Below are 25,502 nucleotides of genomic sequence, written 5' to 3' on the forward strand. Positions count from 1 at the left end.
CTTCAGGCCATATATCCATATGTGATATCACATAGCTATATAAAATACAGGAACCACGAATGAGAGGAAAGAACTGCTATTTGTCATCCTGAAGTTGGCTTCAGTCACTTAACATAACTGTCCTGGAACATGGTGGCTCCTTGGTTACAGCTGGGTCACAGGTATTGCCAAAGTTCCCTCCGTTATTAGCAAAGCCAGGTGCTTTCTCCCTGATGGATGCTTTTTTCTAACTTTTGCCTTTTTGATTCCCCCATCTCTGTTGTGGTCAGGCACACATCCCAGTATCTATTTATATTTTCAGTTGTGAGCCCAACCTTTAATGTCTGAGCCATCTCCCCAGTCATCCAGTAGCTTTCTATCTCTAGACAGAAGACTAGACTCCTCGTCTCTGTGTAGGTGGCCTCCAGGATGTGCTGGAATCCCTGACCAGCAGGAGGTGGTTATTTCCCTTTCCATATCCCCTTTGCTGTCCCTGTCCCTGCCTCTCTGTCCAGTTCACTGTCACGGTAGCTTCACACAGCCAGCCCCCTGCACCTCTGACCTCCATGGTAGCCCAGCTCTTTAAATTTCCTGCCATGAAGAAATCAGGTGGTCTGAGTTCAAGCTCACACAAAAAGCCTCACTTTGACCTAACCCCTGTTTAAAGTTCCATTCCTAAGGCACTACATTCAGAGGCCCTGGATACCGGGCTTCACTTTGTGAATTTGGGGACACTCAGTTCCTTCCATTATAGTGCGAAGCTAACAACAGTGTCGGTTGTTTCCAGCCAGTGGCTCACTAAGCAAAGGGCAACAGGCTTGGATCAGGACTGACTCCGTGCGGGATGTGAGTCCCCCAGTCCCTCTCCTGGGAGGGTTCCACAAGCAAAGAATGCCACACCCCTCCCCCAAGCCTCCCACTGATCACCTAGATCCACAGATCCTGACTGGGGTGTGTGACAGGGAAGCCACTAATGTGTCAGGTGTGAACACTTCCCACATCTCCAGCATGACAGTTAACCATAGCCATCTCTCCGACGTGTCTTCCAAACTCCACCCTCACATTTTTCCTGTTTTCTTTCATGCTAGTCCACAAAACGTCTGTATAACTGTGCCTATAAACTCACTGATCACAAATGTAGTTGTTAATTCAAGTGCCTCAGGATTGGGCAGGTAAATTCGAGCAGGGTGGCACACAAGAGGGCTTAATGGAGAGTGTGGCTAAGTGGAGACACTGCTCTGCCAAAAAAGTATTATATTCAATGTACTATGAAACATCTGCTAGCCACACACAAAAAGAAAAACCCCAAGCAGCTGCTAGCATCTCATCTAAGTGACCTCCACTGAAGACTCGGTGAAAGGTGGGTTTTGAAGGCAGGTGCACAGACCTGCTTTTGAATCTTGGTCATTTTATTTTATTTTATTTTATTTTATTTTATTTTATTTTATTTTATGTGTATTGGTGTTTTGTCTGTCTGTATGTCTGTGTGAGGGTGTCAAATCCCCTGGAACTGGAGTTACAGACTGTTGTAAGCTGTCATGTGGGCGCTGGGAATTGAACCTGGGTCCTCCGGAAGTGCAAATCTTAGGTTCTTATCTGCATAACACAGCATTGCCTCAAATCTCAGAACTGAAGTAAGGAACATAAAGAATAAAGCAGGCAGTAATGACAATGATTTTATTTTGAAATCAGCGTCTTCCAGAGCAAGTCTGTTTTCATGTGTGGAGCAGTTGTGCCTCCTGGTGGTAAAAATTAAGAACTGCACCTTAAATAATCACGCTAAATTGCACTCTACGGGTAAAGCAATGCATTCGAATCCAGTTCTGAGATAAAGTGAGTTACACAATTGAGCTTCATGCTTAGGCTCCACGTCCAAGACCTCTCCCTGCAAGTACAGCCATACTGAAGTGGCTCTGGCGATAGTTTAATACCACTTGGTGTGCAGTAAACCCTTGCAAAGCACTCAGTCTCCCGAGACAAATCTACCTAGGCCCTGGCACCTTCACTGGCTCTGAGCCCCTCTGGGCCTGCACTGGGTATCCTAATGGGTACCTAGTTGGTTGGTTGGTTGGTTGATTTGGTTTGGAGAGTTTTAGCTGTTTGTTTGTTTGTCTGTTTGTTCTTTTCACTGATCAGCAGTAGGAAGGGGCTACCCAGGCCTGGAGCCTGTAACCAAAAAAAAAAAAAAAAAAAAAAAAAAAAGGAGTAGATCTTGCAGACTCCAGAAATGTCACAGGAGTAAAATGTACCCTTGGATTGTAGGAGGTGCCACCCAGATTGCTTTTAAGCAGAAAGGTATGGCTTCGGGTTCGTCACCAGGGATAAAATCTGCATCCCTGAAGTCAGACAAAGAAAGGCTGACTTGACCACACATCTCCCTTCCCAGAGGTGGGGGGGGGCTTGAGGTCACGGGGGGGTGAAGGGAGGATGGCAATGCTTTCTTTACCTCTCTTTGCCTCTGGCCACTTGTGCATGCACCTGTGCCTGCTGTGGCTGTGGGCAGAGTTCACTTCCCACAGGAAGAGAAGGCACCTGCACATAGGCCTGCCAGGGAGCTGGTGGCCCCTTCCAGGAAAGCCAGAGGCCAGACCGGGCTGCAGACGGTTAGGCCCCCGGAAAAGCCCACCCACCCTTCCTGCTCCTTACACTCTCCTCACAAGATCCTAGACTCTTGTTTTCTCTTGCACACTGATGTTTGCTATAGCACTATCCACAATTGCTACCTCATGGAAACATGTGAAGCTGGGTGTGGTGGCGCACGCCTTTAATCCCAGCACTCGGGAGGCAGAGGCAGGCGGATTTCTGAGTTCGAGGCCAGCCTGGTCTACAAAGTGAGTTCCAGGACAGCCAGCGTTATACAGAGAAACCCTGTCTCGAAAAACCAAAAAAAAAAAAAAAAAAAAAAAGGAAACATGTGAAGTCATAGAGTGTGAAGGAAAACAGACACAATTGTAGACCACACTAAGTGGATTAATCCAACTTTGGAAAGACAAATAACATGCTTTCTCTCATTTGTAAGTCCTAGATTTTTTTTAACTAAATTTATTCTTTGACAACACTTCTGTGTGTGTGTGTGTGTAAGTGTCTGTTCACGTGAGTGTGTATGTGTGTGTGTGAGTGTGTGTATATGTATGCATGAGTATGTGCAAGTATGAGTGTGTGTGTGTGTGAATGCATGTGTGTGAGTATATATTAATATGTGTGAGTGGGTGTGAATGTGTGTCTATACATATGAGTGTGTGAGTGTGTGTAAATGTGTGTGAATGGGCCAATGCATATGTCATCACCACCCCTGACCAGATGTGTGATTTCCCATCCTGCTCCCGAAACTCACTCACCCCCCCTTCCCAGCCAATCCCTCTCTGCTCTACTACCACCTCCTCCCAGGCAACCATTGCACTGACTCTGTCACCGAAGCCTGGTGTTGCCGTCTGGAGTCCTTCACATCGCTGTCCCTACCATGTACGTTTCTGCTTCTCTCACCTCCTACAGTGGCTTTCAGAGGGGATCCTGTCGTCTCTCGTCGCTCCTCACTATTATGGAACAGATCCCCTAGTGATGGACAGAGCTGTTTGTTTTCTGATTTGCCTGTTGACAGTCACATGTGTTTCTGGCTTTTGGCAGCGATGCCCAGAGCCCCTGTGAACATTCTTGTTCACGTCTTCTTGGACATATGTTTCCATTTATTTTGGGTAAATACGTGGGAGTGAGAATCCTGGATCATAGGGTGGGTATGTGTTTTAACTTCAGCAGAAGCTGCCAAACTGTATTCCCGGGCAGGCAGACAATCTGGCCAACTGATTTCAACAACCCATCTCATCAGCCAGAACGAGCCACCAACTGCCTTCCTTCTCAGAGACTGCACAACTAGTCTCTGGGCTTCTGGAGACTGGAGTGGCTTCAAGAGGCAGGCAGGGGCTGGCCAGAAGCAGAGGATGAGATATGGAGAGATACCCAAGTGGCTTGCCTCTCTGCATCTCGGTTTCCCCTGCAGACCTCGCAGGACCTGAATGCAGAGAGAGTCTGAGATGTCTCAAATGTCTACAAGACAGCTGAAGGGAAGATCAGGACAAGGATGAGGTGAGATTATCAGGAACTGCTGTGGACGCCAAGGAAAAAGACCCTCCCACTCCTGAACGCCGTGCCATGGAGGTGGAGTTGGGCTGCCACAAACTTCCTATAACTTTTCTGATGGCTAACTCCCTGGAGCCAGAAGTGAGTTTTCGTTTGGCCACGCCTCTATCCCAAGGCTCTCCCTGTCTGTATTCCCTGCCCTTCATCTACAGCCAGTGAAGATTCAGTGTCAACCACAGTTTCTTGATCCAAGTTTTAGAAAACTGTCTTTAACGCAAACGGATTGTACAGGCCACTCTCTCTAAAAGACTCGTCAGTTGGGTCCACAAGCATCCAATGGGCAACTAGAGGCAGGAGGAAAACGTGGCTTTGTCACACAGGAGGTGTTGCTTGGCTCCTAGAGTACTTGCCTAACATGCACAACCCGCCCCTATCCCCCACCCGCAGCATTGCAAAAATGAGGTGTGGTGGTACCCGCTTGTAATCACGGCACAGTGAAGGAAAAGCTAGAGGTTCAACATCATTGTTGTCCACAAAAACCTGCCTAATATGCCAGAAGTCCCCACTAAAAGCAGAACAAAGAGATGAATTATAGTTAAAGGTGCTTGCCACAAAACCTGATGACCCGGGTCCAGTCCCCAGGCTCAGGCCCCATAGCATGCATCACACACACACACACACACACACACACACACACACACACACACACACACCACCCTATGTCTAGAAGCCATCTTACCCTGCCCCCCCAGCTGCCTGTTCTCCGGCCATGGCACTGACTCCTTTGTCCAGTGAGACTGAATGTTTAAGCAAGATGAATATGGGCTCTTGTTTTGGCTTTACCTGCCCCTGCATCCGTGGTGCCTGGACCACTCACCCCATCTTTCCAAGCCTTAGTTTTCTCATCTTTAAAACCAAGCAGTGGGGTTCTTGCATGGTTCTCTTGTGCTCATGCATGGCTGGTATTATTAGAAGTGTATTACTACATACACATCTGCACACTGGCCATTGCTGCCGCAAAGAAGGAAGTTGTCACGGGGCAGAATCGGGAGCTGAGGCAGCAACCTGACTGTGTGTAGATCTGTGTGAGCTGAGCTGCGCTGCTTACTCTTCTGCCCCAGGAAAGGGAGAGGAGGGCTGGCAAGGACCAGCTCCTCCAAGCCGTGGAGCAAGCAGGCAGAGAGGAGAGAGGAGGGGTACCCGCATCCACAGACACAGTCAGCAAGCATCCCTCAGCGTGCTTTCAAGGTCTGTCGGCATGTTACCCTCCAGGTGCTGGTTTTTATTATACAGGTTCAAGGTAGGTTTCCATATCCACCTGCCAAGCTTGGTGCCTCCAAAGATCATCACTGAGCTGGTGTCTCTCAACACAGCCAGGTTCCCTGTGGTTCCCTCCGGGAAGCTGAAACTGCTTGCTACAGATCCCAAATGTGCCTTTATACTCCCGGGTCCCTCTCTTCTCTGCTGCAAGGCAGTGGTCAATTATCACAGCTCTTAACAGTGTCCATTATTTCCCACCTTATAAAATACCTCAATTGACTCCAGAGCCACACAGGTCAGGAACCAAGACTGAAAGACATCTTCCAGGCTGTGTTCTATATCTAAGCCACCAGGGCTCGCCCATCTGGCCAGCCTTACCTGATTCAGTCTCCAGTATTCCAGCAAGATCCTTTCGGTCTTCCAGTGTCCCAGAAACCCCAGCCAGTGTGCAGACCAAATGGCCATTGGCCGGGTACCCATTCCCTTCCCCTCTTTATCAAAGGCTTTGCAGGCTAAGCAAATTCTGCCCTCATTCCCATTGGCACTGACCCTCCTGAGGTGCCCTGCAGCCAACCCTCCTCCTGGGAATCATGAGGGTATAGAGTTTCCACGTCCTCTTCTCCATCCAGAATACATATGTGGTTCAAAGCAGCTCTCCTGTGAGGAGCTATTCTCCATGGTGAAGGAAACAAAGAGAACTGAAGGCACCCACGGGTGTACACAGCCAGTCAGCAGCAGTGCCCGGCAGCCAGGACACTTGATAGCATATGGTGCAGCTCGGGTGGTGACAGGCTCGGTCCTCTTGAGGTCTTCCTGGCTACTAGCTGTGAGGGAACCTTAATGGACATTGCTTGTTCCCATCCAAGCTAGAGAGCCGTCTTCCTCAAAGAACCTGCTGTGGGCAATCCAGGGTAAGCCTGCCTCGTCCCCACCCCCCACCCCAGGTCTCTGAGGAGGCCTTAGTGCTTCCAATCAGACAGCCTGCAGCTGCTTAGTGGATGCTTAAGCCATCTCTATGCCTTCGGGGCTCCTGGAGTCTCTACATCAAAATGCAAGAGGGCATTATCATACATAACACTGTGCAAGCGAGCCAGGAGATAAATATTTCTCAGCAGCTTTCTGTAGCTGGGTGTGGTGTGTGTGTGTGTGTGTGTGTGTGTGTGTGTGTGTGTGCAGTGCATTTACCTTGTGGGTCACACAGATGCCAGGGGTTGGCATCAAGATGTCTACCTCAGTTGCCTCTCCATCCCATTTTTTGAGACAGAGTCCCTCATTCAACGTGGAATATACCGTTTCCGCTAAGCTAACTGGCCAGCAACCCCAGGAGATGGCGTTACAGGTGCACATCACCACGTTCCACTTTTGTGTAGATTCCGTTGCTCCAGACTCAGGTCTTCATGCTTGTATAGCACCTTACCCACGGAGCCAACCCTCCAGGCCCTTCCAGTCCTTAGTGTAACCCTAATGGTAACCCCAGGAGGCAGGCAGGTGGCCCCCATTTTATAGATGGGGCACTATAAATGGAGGCTCCAGACATAAAGGGTCTAAGCCAGGACTGGAGTCCAGAGAGCCTCAAGGAGCAGACTCTTAGCTGCTGACGTAGGCTGAACAGAGCAGCTTTTGGAAAAAGACTACGAGAGATGTGTGCATGGTCCTGGAGCATCTTTTGAAAGAGAATGTGAAGTGGTAGGACTGGCCATCTCCCAGCCTCTCCTCGTGTCCTTCGCCCAGCTGCCCTCATCCCTCATCCGGGATCCACAAGCAGACACCACAGTGCAGTTGAACCTGTGAGCAGATGCGGATTTATTTTGGCACAGACTTGGCATCCTGAACCCATCCCCCCACCCCCAAACAGCTCTGATAGCTCTGACAGTCACAGGCTCGTCCTCGGGGCTGGACTGCACCCAGAGTAGAGCAATGACCTCAGAACCAAGGCCTAGGGCCTGTCACTCCCGAGGAACCTCCGCCCACCCCCTCATTCCCTGGAATCCAGGAAAACCCAACCAGAGGCAAAGTCCTGCCTACACCGGCAGGTACAGGAACATCCGCAGGCTCCTCTCAGTAAAAAAAGCGATTCCAACCAAGCCACCAAGCCCCGGCAGTGCTGAGAGCAGCCAGTGTGACTCTAGAGGAGAGGGTGCCCATGGATTTAGAAGAAAAGGAAGCTGAACCCCAATATCCAGTTCAAGGCTCCCCTGGGAGGGTGCCTGGCTTCCATGCCCAAGCCCGAGAGGTCCAGAGACGTGAAGTCAAAGAGGATCAGCAGCTTCCTCCAGCTCAGCTTGGATGCCATCACCTCCTCTTTCCTAAACTTGGAGGGGCCTGGAAACTCTTTTCTTCCATCCTCCTGGGAATGGGGACCCACTAGTCCTGGGCTGCCATGCTACACCCAGCAAGCCCGAGGGCCCAGACACGCAGTGTGGTGCAAACTTCTTTAAGTGAGGTGCATGCGGGTAAACCTTCTGCCAAGCACGAATCATTGCTGCATGGGCTGCACCCAGCTAGAGCCCAGGTTTGCTCCCCTGCATAACGCGTGTCTCCAGCCTCTGCCAGAGAGTATGCACCAGGGATTCAGCTCTTGACTTCCTCAGACTTCCGTGCCATGCTCCCCCGATCCCACCATGGCTTCGATGGGGGACAGGGATGAGTCAATTCTTAGGATATCACAGTAGCTGTAGCTCTCGGGCCCAGAGCTCCTACACAATGCCCAGGGAACATCCATGACCCTAAATGAACTCCAGCCTCAGGCTCAGACACACTCAAAATCAGGGGCCATCACCAACATGCCTCGCCTTCTTAGCACCCCACCCCAGACCCCTGTAGGTGGCTTCTCAGCCAAAGGCTCAGATGCTCAGGTTCCCCTCCCCCCCCGCACCCCTCCCCCACTGGTCCTAGGGGATACCAACTGGACTAGTTGGAGGATGCGGAACATTGCATGCTGGTATATTCAGCTGGGCTTCTTTGTTTCCTATGCTGCCCTCCAGAACTCTAAGAACCCTGAACAGCATGGGCTGGGGTTGACTGCACTACCCAAGGGACTTGTGAACCTCTCATCCTCCTGGGTGGCCTCAAGCCATCAGCCGGAGGACTAGATTGGGGGCGGGGTAGGGGGAAGAGGGAGAGATCTGTATTAATATCTTGCTTTCCTGATATCTCTCAAAACACACAAAAGCCCAGGGAAGGGTGGCAGGGTGAGGTGGGACAGGGCTGAGAACAGGTGCAGGAGCAAACGGGGCTCAGGGGACCAGGGCTATTCCCTCAGGGCATCCTTTGTACCTCGGGGGTACATTCTCTTCCTCTGGCACTCCGGCACCCAGCATGGGCTCTCTGGAGGCCTCCTTAAATGTCCATGGAGTGGATGTGAGCAAGGTTTTAGGTCCGAAGTCCCATCTTCCTGGGACACCTGCTTGGCACTGCAGAAAGACAGGTCCTGCCATCCTCAGTGGAACTCCTGGCACTGGATGGAGACAACACCAGTCATCAGAAGACGTCCAAGGCTGAGCCACAAGAAGGGCAGGGCTCAAGCCCCTGCTCTGCCTCCCTCCTGTTCCCTGCTGGCCCTCCCATCCTGTCCCTTCCCTGCTGTCTTCTTGGGCACTTGGATTCTTTGGACCCTCAAAGTCCTAAGTGCCTGAAGAAAAGCCCCTCAGGTGCCCAGTAACTTGAAGAACCCCCAGAACTCAGCATCAGACCCTGTGAGGCTAACGCTGCCAGAGACAGAACAAGGACTTCCCCACTCCTGGGCCTGCCTAGAAACTGCTATGCCACACTAAGCCAGGATCAAAGCAGGAGGTCTCTTGAGGAACCTCCTCAGGAGGCAAGATGCAGTGTGGCCAAGCTCCAGACTCAAGTTGTAAGGTTTGTCCCAGCAGCAGGAACATCCTCACACCAGCGAGGGCTACTGTCCTTTAGCCTGAGCCCAAATTCTACCCTAGAAAGGAAACAGAGCCAACTAAGGGCATGTGGAGGGACAGGAAACTGAAGGTGGTGGCGGTTCAACTGGGAGAGATGGGGTTGAGTATTTGGGATGCAAGGAGTATCACACCTGTACACTAGGGGGTGGGCTTTACCTAGCAGCCCAGTACCAAGTACCAAGCCCCACCACCCTGGTTTCCAGGCTGCATCCTCTGGCCATACCTGGTAGATGAGGGTCAAGTCAGGAGGTGAACAAATAGGATAGCCAGGCCGATGTTCAGCAAGATCACCATACAGATGAGGACGGTGTTGGGTACCTGAAGGCATGGAGAAAGTCCGCCTGAGTCCCCACGACCTCTAGACAACCCCAGACCCCCAACAAGATTACAAAGCTGGGCAAAGAAGCCAGGGCTTATGGAAGTTTCTTCCTAAAAACATCCCTGGTTTGTCCACAGTTGGACCCTGCACCCAGGAGAGCAGAAAGAATTCTTGAAACTAATTAACCCAATCTTCCATCTGGAACTGCATCATTCACTTTAAAAGCTAGCTTTTGCTCTTTGCTGCTGAGTTTGGTTCCTGGACCCCATTAGAGGCTGGGGGCTCAAGCTCTGTTGGAATCTTCCTCCACTCTATCCCACCCCAGCCCCCAAACCTCCTGAACCTCCTGAGGTGGCTGGTGAGCTAGCCTATGCCACAGATTTCGCAGGCGCAGTCTACAGCTCAGGCTCGCAGTTTGCCCTTGTCCTGTTCTGCCTCCAGTCCCACAAGTTACCCCCAACTTCACGTGCGCACACAATCCCCGCCCGGAGCTGCCAGGACCTCAAAGACTCGCCTCTGCCCGCAGCCTCACCTCCTCCACCTCCACCTCGGCCTCCTTCGCCTGCGCCACTTCCTTACGGCCCTTCTTCTTGGCACCGGCCTTGCTCAGTCCTCGGGCCTCTGTCTTGCGCGCCTTGGCCTTGGGCTCTGCTTTGGGGACGATGGGCTTGGGCTCCAGAGTGGCTTGCTTGGCAGGCACCGGGCTTCGCGGCGCAGGGGGCTCCTCCTCCGGGACGGTGGCGGAGACGGGGGACGGGGGCGCCGAGTCGGATCGCCGGACCTCGGGCTCGGGCTCCGGCTCGGGCTCCTGCTCATCCTCCAAGGGCGGAGGCTCGGGTGGCCCGGTGCGCACGGCGTAGCTATGGTAGCCGCGGTACATTGCTACCTCGGGCTCCTGCGAGGGCGCGGGCGGCGGCTGCAGCGCCTCGATGGCCATGTGCTCCGAGGCGGGGCGCGCGGGGCTGCGACGACCGGCGCCATCCGACGGCGTGGCGGGCCGGCTGCCCTCTCCGCCGGGCTCCCCGTTCCAGGAGCCTGGACTCAGCAGGCCGTCCTTTGACGCTCCGGGCCGGGGCCTCTTGGGTTGCGGGGGCGTCCCGGCCGGAGACGGGGGTCCGCCCTCGGGCTGCGGGGTCTCGCGCTCATGCAGCTGCGGGCTTTCCCGGGGCCGCTCCGGGAGGCCGGTGCCCAGACCCCGCTCTGGGGGCTCCAGCAAGCTCTCAGAGTTCTCCAGGATCTCCTGGAGCAGCCGACGCTTCTGATACTCCGGACCTGCCGGGGACAACAGAGAGGTAGGCTTCGAACCCACAGCCTGCCGGGCCGTCCTGGGCCAGCAGGGTAGCCTCTATGAGCTACGTTCATTTATTCGGCTGTCACTCACTGCACGGAGGATCAGACTGGTGGAGCAGACAGTTTTAATAACTCTGTGAGGTAGGTGAGATTGTGAATTCTGTTGCACAGAGGAAAAGGAGACCCAGGGAGGTAAAATAATTTGTCCAACACCACACAGCAAAGGGCCAAGATAATGTGCTTAGCTGGTCTCTTTCCATCCTTATGTAAGAAAAAAAAATGGGCTTAATCACACTGTTGGAAGGTGGAGTTTTTGTTTTGTTTTGTGTTTTGGGGTTTTTGTTTATTTTTGCAAAAGCCACTACTGCAATAGTCACCCAACGCAGGCTAGAGTCCTGCGTCCTTCGACCAGCAGGGGGCACACTGTGACCAGAAGACTCACCTGCTGCATCACAGATGGGCCACTTGGATAATGAGCTGCAGCCAGAATGGTGTTTCCAAAGCACTTAGCATGTCGCTCACTTAAAATCCCTCGGACGCCAATCTCTACGCTCAGTAGCCAGCTCAGCTCTGCCAAGCACAGTCTGTGTCGCAGCCCCTAGTCTCTTTACTCAATTCACCCCCTGCTGCCTGTTGTACCATCTAGCTTCCTGAATGCCACGCTATTCCATTCCCGTGCCTTTGAATCTGCAGCCCCCTCTTCTTGATCCATCTGCCCGAGCACCCAGCACTTGCGGTGCAGTAGTTCTCAGAGGGTCGTTCCAGATGCTCTGTCATATGCCCCGTACCTCACTGGGTGTGTCATTCACGGGTTCCACTGGGACCCATTGAACCAGAAAATCAAGAAGAACCAACATTCATCCCCTGTGTGAGATGCAGTCGCCAAGAGACATGGCCACTGCAAGCTAACTGCAGCCGTTACGTGCTCATAGTTCATGCCCCCAAAGTGGGCACTATTCTTGACCCCATATCACAACCTTACACAACATCCCAAAGCTGGGGAGTAGCAGGTAGGGATTTAAACATGTGAGTCCGTGCTACCCAGTGCAAAGCTGCCTGTGTGACTCCTGATGCTGGGTCCCAGCTATATGTCATAAGAGCCCAGCACTGTGCCTGACACATAGGCATGAATTCTCCTCAAACTTTTGAAAGTTGCAGAGAGCCCTTTGACCTTCTCATGCACCACAGACCTGCCCCTCATCACAGCATCACCAGCTCCCCCTCCCATCTGCCTTACCTAGAGTAGAGACAAACTGGGGTAGGTTCTGCTTATAGCTGGGAACCTCAGCTTTCTCGCCAGTCTTGCATAGAGGCAGAGATGTGTGCCCCCTAATATCTCATCTCCTGTTTACATCCCACTCACAGGTTCCAAAAACGCACAGGCATTCAGAGTTCCACGTGAGCATCTCCACCTTGCAGCAAATGAAGCAAATGGGTCTGCCCTGCCCATCCCATCCTTGCCTGGCCCTACCTGGCTGGTAGAAGTCTGGAGCCAGCTCCTTGGCCAATGTACGGGCGATGTTGGACTCCTGGTTGGCAGCCAGGGCAGCCTGTTCTGCTGCCTCTGCCTTGGCTTTGGCATGGCTTGTCCTAGGGAGACAATATAGTGGGAGGTTTAGAATCTAGCCCTCTGCCCATCCTCCCTAAGACACAGCAAGTCACTCTGAACAGAGATTCTCACTTGGGATGTCAATGAGTATTACAGCCCTCTGTCCCAGACTATTGGGCATTCTCTAGCACAGTTGTCCAGTCTCTGGGAATGCACAGACTACATTCCTCCAGCCTCCCTTTCAGCTTGGTATGATCAGATGGACTGCATCCTTCCCAGTGCATTCTGGGAAGACCTGAAGCATTTTATTTCTGGGCCTGATCAATAAAGCCCATTTGCCGGTTGCGTTTTAATACAGACAATATTGTCACACCAGCACAGTGTGTTTTAGCCTCTTTCATTGCATAGTTTCTCTCTCCATCTTTGGCCAACCAATGAAGCCTGTGGACTCCTTTTCCAGACAATGTTTTATTTGTTTTGAGGCAGGGTCTCATTATATAGCCCTGAGAAGCTTGGAGTTTGTTTTGTAAGCCAGGCTGACCTTGAACCCCCAGAGATCTGTCTGCCTCTGCCTCTCAAGTGCTGGAAGCAAAGTCATGCACACCATCACATCTGACAGAGCATTTTTTAAAATTACACAAAGTAAGAGACAGGCACGATGACTCAGCAGGTAAAAGCGCTGGCCGAGCGAGCCTGAAGGCTAGAGTTGAACCTTGTGAACCCGAGAAAAGGTGGAAAGCGAAAGTCGGTGCCACAAGATTGTCCTGTGGCCTCCATGGACACACCATAAACACACATCGATAATAAGATCAATAAGGTTTCAAAATGCACGAAGTGTATAGAGCTGTGAAGAGCTGCAGCTGAATTGACACTTAAGAAAATATTTCAAAGAGCAAATCCATGTGGCTGGAGCGATGGCTCAGGGGCTAAAAGCACATAACGGATTCTTCTAGGGGACCCACGTACAGTCCCTAGCACTCATACCAGGCACACAACCGCTTGTAACTCTGGATTCAGGGGATCCAACAGCCTCTTTGGATTATTTGGGCACCTGCATTCACATGCATGTACCCACACACAATGATGAATCTTAAAAAATAAACAAAAGGTCAAATTCATAATATAGCATATATCCTTTTTGTTTGCTTATTTGCTTGGTTCTATTTTTAGATGGGGGCTTTCTGTGTAGCCCTGGCTGTCCTGGAACTCTCTCTATAAACCAGACTGGCCTCAAACTCAGAAATCTGCCTGTCTCTGCCTCCTGAGTGTTGGCATTAAAGGCACATATGTCCTTTTCCACCAACATTAAAAATATCTATTAAGGGGTTGGAGAGATGGCTCAGCAGTTAAGAGCCCTGGCTGCTTTTCCAGAGGTCCTGAGTTCAGTGCCCAGCAACCACATGGTGGCTCACAACCATCTGTAATGGGATCTGATGCCCTTTTCTACCATGCAGGCATGCATGTAGATAGAGCACTCATATAAATAAATAAATAAATAAATAAATAAATAAATAAATAAATAAATCTTTTAAAAATATATCTATCAGGTGTACTGACCATCACAATTCAGAAGTTTAAATGGATGTTACTGGATATGGTAGCTCAAATCTATAATCCTACCACTCGTGACATGAAACCCTGTGATTTCTACTGGAGACAGAGTCACAGACATGGCAAGTATCCCTATGGCTTGCTGCCTAGTCCCAGAATGGAAGAAAATGCTGAGCTTCAGTTCACACACGCACACGGACACTTCGTGTACCCCACCCGGTCCCTTAGTGGAACAAATACACTTGCCCTAGCTGCTGTGAGTACCCATGATACCATGCTACCCCAGAGAAGTGCAGCCAGCAACGCTGCTGTGTTCAAAGTGAAAGCGCCACGTCCACAGACTCCAACAGAGGCCGGCTCACACCAGAAAGCCTCCATCAGACTGGATCATGCCAGCCCACTCCCTCTGTGACCTCCACAACCCCAAGGCACAGTCCCCCTCCCGCCCCCACAGTCCCCTGTGCTCAGACCAAACATGTCTGCAGCTGAGACCAGCCCTTGCTCAGCCCCTTCCTTTCCTGTGTATCTGCTACTGACTGCTCCCTCTCCGAGGACAGTCTCTTAACTTGGGGGTCACTACTACACGCCATGTTTCTAGGGGCATGGACCTACTAAAGACTATCCACAGAACCCTTGTTGACCCGCAAGTTAAGAAATGCAGTAGAGGAGCTGGAGAGGTGGCTCAGCAGATAAGAACATTGGTGCTGAGTATCGAACCCAGATCAAAATCCTCATGGCAGCTCACAACAACCATCTGTAACTTCAGTCTTGGGGTGCCCTCTTCTGGCCTCTGTGGGCACTGCATGTGCATGGTGCACATACATTCAGGCAAAACACCCATACACCTAAAAATAACTAATAAAAATATTTTATTAACAGAAATTCAGTAGCTGGGCAGTGGTGGCGCACACCTTTAATCCCAGAACTTGGAAGACAGAGGCAGGCAGATCTCTGAGTTTGTGGCCAGCCTGGTCTACAGAGGGAGTTCCAGGTCAGCCAGGGCTACAGAGAAACCCTGTCTCGAAAAACCAAACCAAAAAAAAAAAGAAGAAGGAGGAGGAGGAGGAGGAGGAGGAGGAGAAGAGGAGGAGGAGGAGGAGAAAAGAAGAAAAAAAGGAAAGAAATGTAGTGTCAATAGAGCCAGTCAGATATTAGGCAGAGCCTGGGAAGTCCTGCTGATGATTGAGAGGAAGGATCGGAGGAGCCAGAGGTATCAGGGAAACCACAAGAACACAGCCCACAAAATCAACTGTCTGACCTGGACTCAGTGGGCTCATTGGGGAGCCTGTATTGGTCTTCCCTAGGTCCTCTGCATATATGTTATGATCCTGTAGCTTGGCGTTCTTATAGGATCCCTGAGAAGGGGTGCTGAGCGTCTCTGACTCTCTTGCCTGCCTTTGGGACCCCTTTTTTTTCCCCTACTGAGTTGCCTCATCCAGCCTTGAGGTGAGAATTTGTGCCTGGTCTTCTTGTCGCTTGTTATGTTCTATTTGGTTGATGTCTCTGGAGGAAATGCTCTTTTCTGAGGGGAGGTGAAGGGCCAGGAGGTTGGATCTGTGGAAAAGAGAGGCGGGGGCAGAGAGGGGAAACTGCAGTTGGGATGTAATATATGAGAGAAGAAAAAATAAAACAAAAATATTTTTAAAAGGAAGAAAAGAGAGAGCGAGAAAGGAGGAAAGAAAGAAAGAAAGAAAGAAAGAGAGAAAGAGAGAGAGAGAGAAAGGAAGGAAGGAAGGAAGGAAGGAAGGAAGGAAGGAAGGAAGGAGGAAGGAAGGAAGGAAGGAAGGAAGGAAGAAAGAAAGAAAGAAAGAAAGAAAGAAAGAAAGAAAGAAAGAAAGAAAGAAAGAGGACAGGAAGAAGGAAGGAAGGAAGGAAGGAAGGAAGGAAGGAAGGAAGGAAGGAAGCCCAGCGGAGGCCTGAGCCTGCCTGTGTGCACTGGAAGGATCCCCTGCAGTCCCACATTGGAATGTTGCAAGAACAAACTTTACACATTTGTTGTGTCACACTTGACATTGGAGAGATATTTGTATCAGCTGTTGGCCCCGGTCACACATGACTAACGGAAGAACAATGCCTGCCCGAGCCACAGCCCTGTTTACAGCAGGCCAGGCAGTGTTCTGAAGCAGTTACGGGGGTAGCTCAGTTACCATCAGACTGCCTTAGGAAGCTGGTACACTCCCCCCACCCCCATTTTAGGTAAGAGGAAACTGAGGCACAGGCGGGCTGATTGCCTGCCGAGGGGCAGTCACAGAATGTGGGAGTTGGCACTTTGGACCATAATCCCAAATTCTGTGCACTTTATCAATGCCTTCAGATGTGGCAGACACTGACCACCCAGGCTTCGGAGAAGGCAGCTCGTCCACAGCCACGTGACAGCAGAAATATCTGGTTGCAACTGTGAGATGCGCCTAGAAGGGCATATAGAATCCATAGAGATTGTACGGGACTTCTGATAGAGTGTCTGTGGAGGCTAGCTGCTGGGGAGGTCCAAGTTCAGTCAGTAGGGCATGGGGCTCAAGACTTGAAGAAACTCGACCCTCAGGCTGAACAAAGAGGAAAGGGTGGGGGGAGCCAGGCAGAAGGAACAGTACATATAATTTTGCTATTGTTAGAGAGCATAATATAAATATTTGAGGGAGATAGAAGTCTGTCAGAGGGTCTGAGACCCACAGGTTGAGGGCCGCTGAGATAGGAGCTTTGAGATAGGAAGAGAGCTAGCGAGTCTGAGCTGTTGAGTCTCTGCAGATGAGCTAATTCCTAAGAGAGATGCCACACAGGTTCCTTTACCTCGGTCTCCAGTGCTCAGGAGGCCACAGGGAGAGTCCTCTTAAACTCCTATGAACCAGGCCTCTGTGTGTGTGTGTGTGTGTGTGTGTGTGTGTGTGTGTGTGTGTGTGTGTGTGTGTTGGGTATATGCCGTGTACATGTAAAGGCACAAGGCACATGTATAGGCCAGAGGTTCACGTCTAGATGCCCTCCTCAGTTGCAGCTGCAACTGCTTCTCCTCCTATCCTTCCTCCTTCCTCCTTTCCTCCTTCCTCCTTTCCTTCCTTCCTTCCTTTCCTTCCTTCCTTCTTCCCTCTTTCCCTCCTTCCCTCCTCCTCCTCCTCCTCCTCCTCCTCCTCCTCCTCCTCCTCCTCCTCCTCCTCCTCCTCCTCCTCCTCCTCTTCTTCTTCTTCTTCTTCTTCTTCTTCTTCTTCTTGATAGGGTCTCTCACTGAACCCAGAACTCCCCATTTTGGCTGAACTGCTTAGCCAGCAAATCTCCAGGACCTTCCGTGTCTCCGACACATGCCCGCAATCCCATGCTGCCCTGCAGATGCTATAGACGTGCATAACCAAGCCCAGCCGCTTCTGAGGCTCTGAACCCAAGCTAGGCTTGTGAAGCGCCTCACCCACCGAGACCTCTTTAAATCTATGCTCCCTTTTCTAACACCCTGCCCTGAGAGGTAGCTGTCACGTAAGAGTCGTTGCTGAAGAAAGGGTTCTTGGCTCCAGGGTGCAACGTGTAGCTCACACAAGGCAGTGAAGAACCCCATAGGCGCGGCTCCGTGGACACCCTGATCATTGCAGAAGCTATTCCGTCACCCCTCTTTCCGGAAGAGAAGACAGAAGGAACTGTCTGAGCTTGCGCAGTGAGGACGTGAAGGCATTGTGGGATTAGAGTCCAATGCCCTACTAGCAGGTTTGCCTTCCATACTGTAAGGAATAGTGGAGTCTGACCCCCGAGTCACACAAGTCAGATTCCCAGGCCCTGCCCTTTTGGCCAAACCACACCCACTCACTGCTGTTTGCTTTGGGACTGCATCAGTCCGGTGGACAAGCACACAGGCATCCAGGTCCACAAAAGACCCGGGAGCTTCCCAGGTCACGGTAAAGGGCAAGGCTTGGGGATTGGCAACTTCCAGCTTTGGCTCTGTGGGATCGGGTGAGGTGAGACATTCAAATGACAGAGTCCAGTAAACAAGACAAATCACGGTTTTCTTTTTGTTTGTTTGTTTTGTTTTTTTCTTCCATTTATCCTGTGTGCCGTGTGCACATGTATATGTATGTGTTTTACGTGTGTGGGAGCACATGTGTGTGAGTTCATATGTGTGCTCATGTGTTGGGAATCATCTCCAATTGTCCTTCCACCTTACTCATGGAGAACAGGGTCTCTAAAACAAACCAGAGTCTTGCTAGGCACTTTGCTCTGGGCTCCTGTAACCATGCTGGAGTTACAGGAGTGCTGCCACGCCCACTTGGTGTTTATGTGGATGATGGGGACCTGGGGACCGGGACCTCTAGCCCTCATGATTGTGCAGCAAGTGTTTTAACCACTGAGACACCCAGCGCCCCTAAATCATATTTTAATAAAATATTTTACTGTAAAATTGATGCAAAAAAAAAGCCAGATGAAGAAATTAGAAAGAATCTTTTAAACAAAGCCTAATTGGTCTCTGTACCTCACTTTGTCCCAGTCAACCCCTCTGGGACCCCAGAGCTCAGTATGCAGCTTTCTCTTTGTGCCTCAGTTTCCCCATCTGTAATCCTCTCCTTGTAGAGTTTCTGAGAAATGAAATGAGTGGCAGGTGGGAAGTGTCCCCCCCCCCACACACATCATGATGACAATCTAGACAGGTGACGATGGTGGGGGTTAAGGCCGGGAGATATTTTTGACATCAGTACAGCGTGGTAGGTGAGTCATCCGCCCTGGTCAGTCTGACCCATGTATGGGTGTGTGTGAGAAAAAGCCCTGTGTTTGGGGGATACTGTTCTCTGGGAACCCAAAACCTCAGGTGGAGAAAGAGAAATGCGAGACCAACCTTCCTGCTGAGAAGATGTCCTATTATGGTCATAGAAGCTGAAGGACTCTCCTTTCTGATGCCTTGGGAAACCGGCAGCCTGCACCCAGAGTCCTCGAGGATCCTGGACTCTGTTGCCAGGGCAGCCAGCATAGGCATGGAGATAGAAGTGGCCACACTGTCCCAGGCATGAGGCATGTGTAAGTTGAGGCCTGTGCCCCTGTCCACTGCCCAGCCTGGCTGGCTGACCCCTTATCAATCTCTCTCCCTGCACACACTGGTCTGGACGCTCTGGCTCCCCAAGCCAGCCACATCCTCTGCCTTCATCTTCCTTCCCCATCCTTGCCCTAGACATGTATCCAAAGAATTTGCTTGTCCCTATACCCGAGGGCCTCACCTTTCGTGAGCTCCCAACCATTCTCTAAATGTAGCCCAGCTATGCTACGTAGCATGCTTTCAGGCCCTTCACTAGAGGCAATCGATCTTTGGGGAATTACCAAGCATAGCTAAAGGTAGTCTTCACTGGGTGTACCAAACAACCCTAGAGTGAAAGATTGCTGACACTGCTGTCACCCAAAGGCCACAGTTGGGTACCAATCTGGGTGTGGCCACTGCACAGGCCCCAGCATCATCACCACCTGCAGGTGATCAGAAATGCAAATTCTCCAGCTATACCAGAAACCTACTGATTCAGAATGGGAGTGACCTATGCCCCCTTAGTCTCCAAGCTGTACAGCCAGCCCCTCTGCTAGCTCCAGATTGAGAAGCCAGTGTCCGCAGGGCTGAGGTCAGCTCCCTCCTAGGCCGGTCCCAGTCTGCCCATGAGGGTTAGGGTGAGAGCCTTGGATGGCTGTCTTTAAGCACCAATGATCTCCCCAGCCCCAGGCTGTAATGGGCGACACTGGACTACATCCTTCTCTCTACCCCAGACGACCCCCTGCATCCAAATGAGGCCTCTGGGTGAAGGTCTCCTTAGGGTGGCGCTGGGTCTGCTGTGGGGAGAGAGGAGAGCAGTAACTGGGGCAAGGGGAGGGGCAGGGAGAAGATGCTCTTCTTCGTGGCTTTCGGATTATCTTTCAGCAGCTGGGTTAAAAATAAGGCTGGTAGTTCTGGAATGGTGCGGGGCCATCACTCAGCATAGCCACCTTGGGGAGCCTTTGCCACCCCCACCCCACTCTCTTTTCCCCCCATTGCTTGGCTCCCAGCTGCTTAATTAAAGTCAGTCTTTTCCCCTGCTATCCACACCACACATTAGTGGCTTTGAGGAGCCAAAAGGGGGTGCAGCCTGACTCCAGGGCTTAGCTTGGTCTGTTCCCCAGCCTGGAAGACCCTTCCCATCCATCCATACCCAAGGCCCACATCCATGCTTTGGTCATTCACTTACTACAATTTTGTGGTCTGTCTATTATGAAGCAGGCACGATTCTAGGCCCCCTCAAACACAACTGCCATTAGAACACCTCTGAATCCCTGTTAAAGTTACTGCAGGCTCAGCCAAATACAGTCCATGGTCAAATAAAGCCCCTGACTGGTTTTGTATGAGCCTGGCTAAAAATGGTTATTTTATTAAGTGGTTGGAGGAAAAAAAAAACCAAAGGAGTAATATTTTCTAGCACGTGAAAATGGTCTGGGATTCAAATTTCGGTGTCTGTATAAAGTTTTAGTGGCGTGCAGCCACACTCATTCATTTGTGTACTGTCTGGAGTTAGGCGGTTGCCATAGAGACCGTAGGATGAGCAGAGCCAGAAGTATTTCCCTTCTGGTCCGTTAGAGAAAAGTCTTCAGCCAGCCCTCTGTTCTATGAAGAATGAAATGTTTCTTTTTCTCCTGAGATCACTAGTGCTCATTTGGCTATCTGTTAAGCACTTTGTACTCAGTTTGTGCCATGGACTACTGGACGGGCACGAACATCGTGGGGTACAGTCACCTTCTAGGGATCCAGCCAGCTTGCCCACCAGGTGTCCCTGCCATACACCCTACACAAGAGCAGGAAACAAGTTGTTAAGATAGCCAGCTAGTGGCTGGGAGGAGGGCTTGCTTGGTAAAGTGCTTGGTGAAGCACTGTGCATGTGCAAGGACCTGAGTTTGAATTCCCAGCACCCACATTAAAAACTAGGCTCAGTGGCATATATCTACAATGTCAACCCTGGCGAGGCATAGATGGGTGAATCCACGGGGCTCCCTGGCTGGGTGGGCACCCTAGCCAAATTGGTAACTCCAGGTTCAGTGAGAGACCCTGCCTCTAAATAAATAACTGGAGTGAGTTTTCCCCTTCCACCTTTACACGGGTTCCGGGGACTGAATCCAGGTCTCCAGGCTTACAGTACAAACACCTTCACTTCCTGAGCCAGCTTGCCTGCTTTTCGCCGTCTTAAAGGTACTCTTTGAAGCACAAAAGCTTCAAGTTGTAATGAGGTTGAATTATTGAATGACCCTTTCCTTTTGTTATCTGGTCTTTTGGTGTCCTATCTAAGAATGCTTGCGCCTGGACCAAGTTCATGAAGATTTCCTTCTATGACCTCTTCTATTTGGGTTTGCAGTCTCATTTTCCTATTTAGATTTATGTGAGGATTGCTTCTAACAGGGCAGAAAACTAAGTGGACTCTGTCACCGTCTTCACAAGAGGGAAAACCGAGGAAGAGAGAAGTCAAGTCACTTACCCATTGGATTATTAAAGTGAGAGTTGAGCCTTACATGGCCCCTGCTCTGGAAAGATGAAGAGTCTGGGGGGAGAGATAAGACAAAGTGAAATGTCTCGAGAGTAGAATGAAGGGAAGATTGCTGGGAGGAGAGCGCCCCCTGGGCAGGTTACACGGCCATAGCTGGCATCTTATTATCTGTATTTTATAATGTGTAAACACAGATATAAGTTTATTTTCTAATAAAGATATAGCTTGTAAATATTATATATCATAAAATAATAGTATTGATTTGCTATAGGAAACTTTGGAAAGTAAACAGTTTTACAAAGGAAAAACTGCTGCTCATATTTTAGTGTTTGGAGGTGTTAGGAGCACAGACATAATAATACCAGGTGGCTTAAAATTCCTATGCCTTGATTTTTTTTCCATCTGTAAAATAGTGATATAAACAGCCCTGCAGTCATAGCATAAAGTTCCTGAATTATATAGCCAAGCAATATACAGAAACCACTTGGAATGGGTGGGCCCTGTTATGATAGTTAATCTCAGTTATCAACTTGGTGGGATCTAGACCCATACGGGAGACAAACCTCTGAGCACACTTGTAGGAAAATCTCTTGTTTAGATTCACTGAGGTGAGGAAACCTGCCCACTATAGGTGGCACTATTCCCTAGGCTTGGGGTCCAGATTACAGAAAAGGAGGAGGTGAGCTGTACACAAACATTCAGCATTCTCTGTCTCCTGACTACGGATGTGATATGATCTGTCACTTCAAGTTCCTGCTCCCTCAACTTCCCCTCCATGATGGCCTATACCCTCACACTGTGAGCCAAAATAAGCCCTTTCTCCCTTGAGTAGCATTTGTCAGAATATTTTATCACAGTAGCTGGGAGAGTAACTAAGACACCAGCCCAGAGCAGATCTCGTTTTTGCAATCTTTGAATGTGGACACATTCTATTTAAAGTGGACATCAGAGGTGGCATTGGGCGGTATGGGTTCAAGGTCTAAAAGCAATACCTGCCCCCAGTCCTATGCAGAGCTTCCCCACCATGGAAGCTTGTTCCAAATTCCCCCAGGATGGGGAGGGGGATGCACCTGCAGATGATTGTGTTTTATGTGGTGATGGTCTGCTTGCAGGAGAAGCCTCCTAAGCAGAATCTACTCCAGTGAGGGGGGTGGGGAGGTGAATGGAGATGCAGCCCTTCCAGCCTTAGATGCAAGAGTTGGCTCACCACATTCCAGCCCCTTGTCCTATTCAGGTGGCTGGAAAAGGAGGATATTGTCCCAGATACCCACCTCCTGATCACAGGAACCTGTGAGCATCCCCTTACATGGCAAACAGGCTTGGAGGATGTGAGATGGGGATTTGCAGGGTTAGGAAAGTCCTACATTTAATCGCAGGTACAATAAGAGGCATACTAGGAAGAACTGACATCATCGGAAAGAATTGATGTATGGAGACCAGAGATGTGCCCTAAGGCTACAGGAATGGCCATGGTCAGGGTAAGGACCATTTGAAGCTGGAAAGCGATGGCTGGGCTCTCCTCCCAGAGCACGAAGTAAGAACTAACCCTGCTACCTAACATTCAACGTTAGCCCAGTGGCATTCCCGAAAGACCTTTCAGCTCCAGAAATAAGAGAAAGAACCTTTGGTCGCAAGTTTGCTGCCATTCATTGTAGCAGCAATAGGAAGCTACAACTGCTAAGATCACATTCATCTCCGAGACACCCCAGTTCCCTGGAGAAGAGATGCTGGCGTAGAAGGCTCATGTCAAGCTTGCAGCTAGAAAGAGCTGAGGCTTCTCCAGTTGACAAAGCGTGCGTGGTTCTACCCCAGTCTCACAGTCTTTTGGATAACTGTCAGCCTTCAGTCACAATCCTGAACAGCCAGCAACTGAAAATGGCCTTAAGCCAATCTCTTCCTCTAGGGGCCCTGTGGGGTTCCCTACATTCCTGCAGCCTGTCTGAGGGGCCGCAGAATGTGTGGCTACCAGCAAGATCCCACCCCTGAAGTGGTTGGTCCGTGAGAGCCAGCAGTTATCGGTAAGACTGTGAGGCTGGGGTTGAGCCACACTTTGGCAGCTGAAGAAGCCACAGCAGGGCATCACAGGCCCGCAGGGCCACCAGAGCTGGCTGTGCAGAAGACAGCAGTCTTCAGGGCCACTCAGGAAGCTTCCCTCCCAAAACAGTTCATTCATGGGCTGAGGTATATATTCAGTTTATCCATGGGCTGCATATATACTTACCTAGCATGCACCAAGCCTCAGTTTCCAGCCCAGGTACCAAATGGGGAAAAAGTACACCTCCTTATTTTGTTTTTTCTTAAAGGCAGGGTCTCTCTATGAAGTCCTGTAATTTGTTATGTAGATCAGGCTGACCTTAACCTCAAAGAGATCCTGCTTGCCTCTGCCTCTTAAGTGCTAGGGTTAAAGACATGCGCTACCACCACACCTGGCCCATACTTCCAATTTTTAAATGGCATCTTATAAATGACTGGGAAAGTATCCATTGAAGGGGTAGCATTCAGAAGCCACCATGCTAACGAACCAATGGATGTATTAGTTTAGAAGTCCACTGTCCTGGTGGGTCCATCCCTGTACTGGTTTGCTAACAGGGCTGTGAACACAGACTTAACTGAGCCATCAAAGTTAAGATCGTGGACTTTATGATCATGTCTTGTGGATTTGAATCCCAGACACTGTCCCCCCGACACCCTTCCTAGCTGTGTGATCTGCACAAAGCATTTAACCTCTCTGTGCATTCATTACTCTTCTGAAAAAAAAAATGAGGGTAACGGGCAGATTTCTCAGGTGTCTCCTGAAGGCCACGCTCTGGTCTCATTTCTCCTCTTTGAATGTGTGCTAAGTCTAGTGACTTGCTCTAACAAACAAGATCTGCCCCAAGTGATAGACATAGCTTAGATGTAAGTTTATAAAACAGCATCACTTCTCTCTGGCTTGCAACCTGCACTAACAGGTGGGTAGGCTAGATAGCCAGCCTCCCCCCCCCCACCCCCAAACACACACCCCAACAGGAAAGGGGCAAGCCTGGAATTCCGTTGTGACTCCCACCAAAACAAGAAAAAGGAAGGGGTGGGCCATAGCTCAGAGGTTGAGTGCCTGCCTAGCATATGCAGCAAGCCACACAGAAGAGAATAGGAGAACCCCTCTGCCCGCCTCAGGCTTATGGGCCGACTTATTGTGGTGCTGGCGGGGCTGACCTCCCACTAACGGTAGCTGCTACTTTTTGCTGACAGGGTACTTTGTCTCCCCAAGGGTTGAACTTGCCACCCTGGGGTGTCTGGGACTGCTGGGATCGTCTGCCCCGGAGTTTGCTGACCTAGCTGTGACCATGCTCATCCTGCCCCACCCACCTGGTGAGAGTGAGTAGTCAGGCCATGGCAACCAGCAGACCCAAGTCAGCAGACATCTCCTGCCTAAATAAGGACAAGGCGCCCGGGATCGCTCTCCCTGAGCCCCAGGAATGTGACAGCTGAGCTCTCCCGGAGCAGCCCAGCCCCAGCCTCCAGCCCCTCCCCAGGTGGAGCTCAGCTGTGGCATTCCAACTTTCTCCAGAGCAGCCCCCAGTGGCACCAGCACCCACCTCAGCCCCACCCCAGGGTGAATGGAAACTGATAAAAACTTGGGGAGGAATTCCAGGCAGCTCCCACGTGCTCCTGGGGCCTGGCAGACATGTCCCCAGCTTCCCATCACCTCCACTGAGACCCTGCAGGGAGAGGCTCCAGAGGGATCCCTCTTGCACACAACCAGAAATCACACTTCTGGTTCCAAAGGCTGCCTGAGTGGCAAAACCAATGTAGGCCAGGCCAGGCACCAGGTTCCAGAAGAGATGTTCACCGTCACCGTCTCTCAGCCGAGCAACAGCTATAATGTTGAGTCCTTGTGTGGGGGGATGTTGGAAAGCCTACAGCCACTGTGGGCAGCACACTGTCAGGGGACCTATCCCAGATGTGCCTGCTGAGTGACAGATGACCTGGGTTTCCCCCTTATTTTTTTTATTACATTTATTTATGATTTGATAGGCGTGTGTGCACACGTGTGTGATCATGTGCATTATGCACGCATCCATTCATATGAATGCTCAAGTGTACTTGTCTAGAGGCAAGAGGTCAGCCCTGTT

At 50.7% G+C, this 25,502-nt stretch overlaps 1 protein-coding gene across 3 annotated transcripts in view; it reads right to left on the bottom strand.

Annotated features, from left to right (window-relative positions):
- Nucleotides 1–7,087: 7,087 nt before the first annotated feature.
- The window catches only part of Jph2 (junctophilin 2), a 61,808-nt gene continuing 43,393 nt past the window's right edge, over nt 7,088–25,502 (bottom strand). For 2 of the 3 annotated variants that reach the window (NM_001205076.1, NM_021566.2), the window contains 4 exons: nt 12,308–12,426; nt 10,079–10,818; nt 9,451–9,545; nt 7,088–8,770 (listed from right to left, as the gene is read on the bottom strand). In NM_001205076.1, the coding sequence (NP_001192005.1) occupies nt 9,465–9,545; nt 10,079–10,818; nt 12,308–12,426 (940 nt within the window). In that variant the 3' untranslated portion in view covers nt 7,088–8,770; nt 9,451–9,464. The other variant, XM_006499972.2, reaches the window with a different exon arrangement.

Source organism: Mus musculus, chromosome 2 (genome assembly GCF_000001635.26).
Source record: "Mus musculus strain C57BL/6J chromosome 2, GRCm38.p6 C57BL/6J".
Classification (NCBI taxonomy): Eukaryota; Metazoa; Chordata; class Mammalia; order Rodentia; family Muridae; genus Mus; species Mus musculus.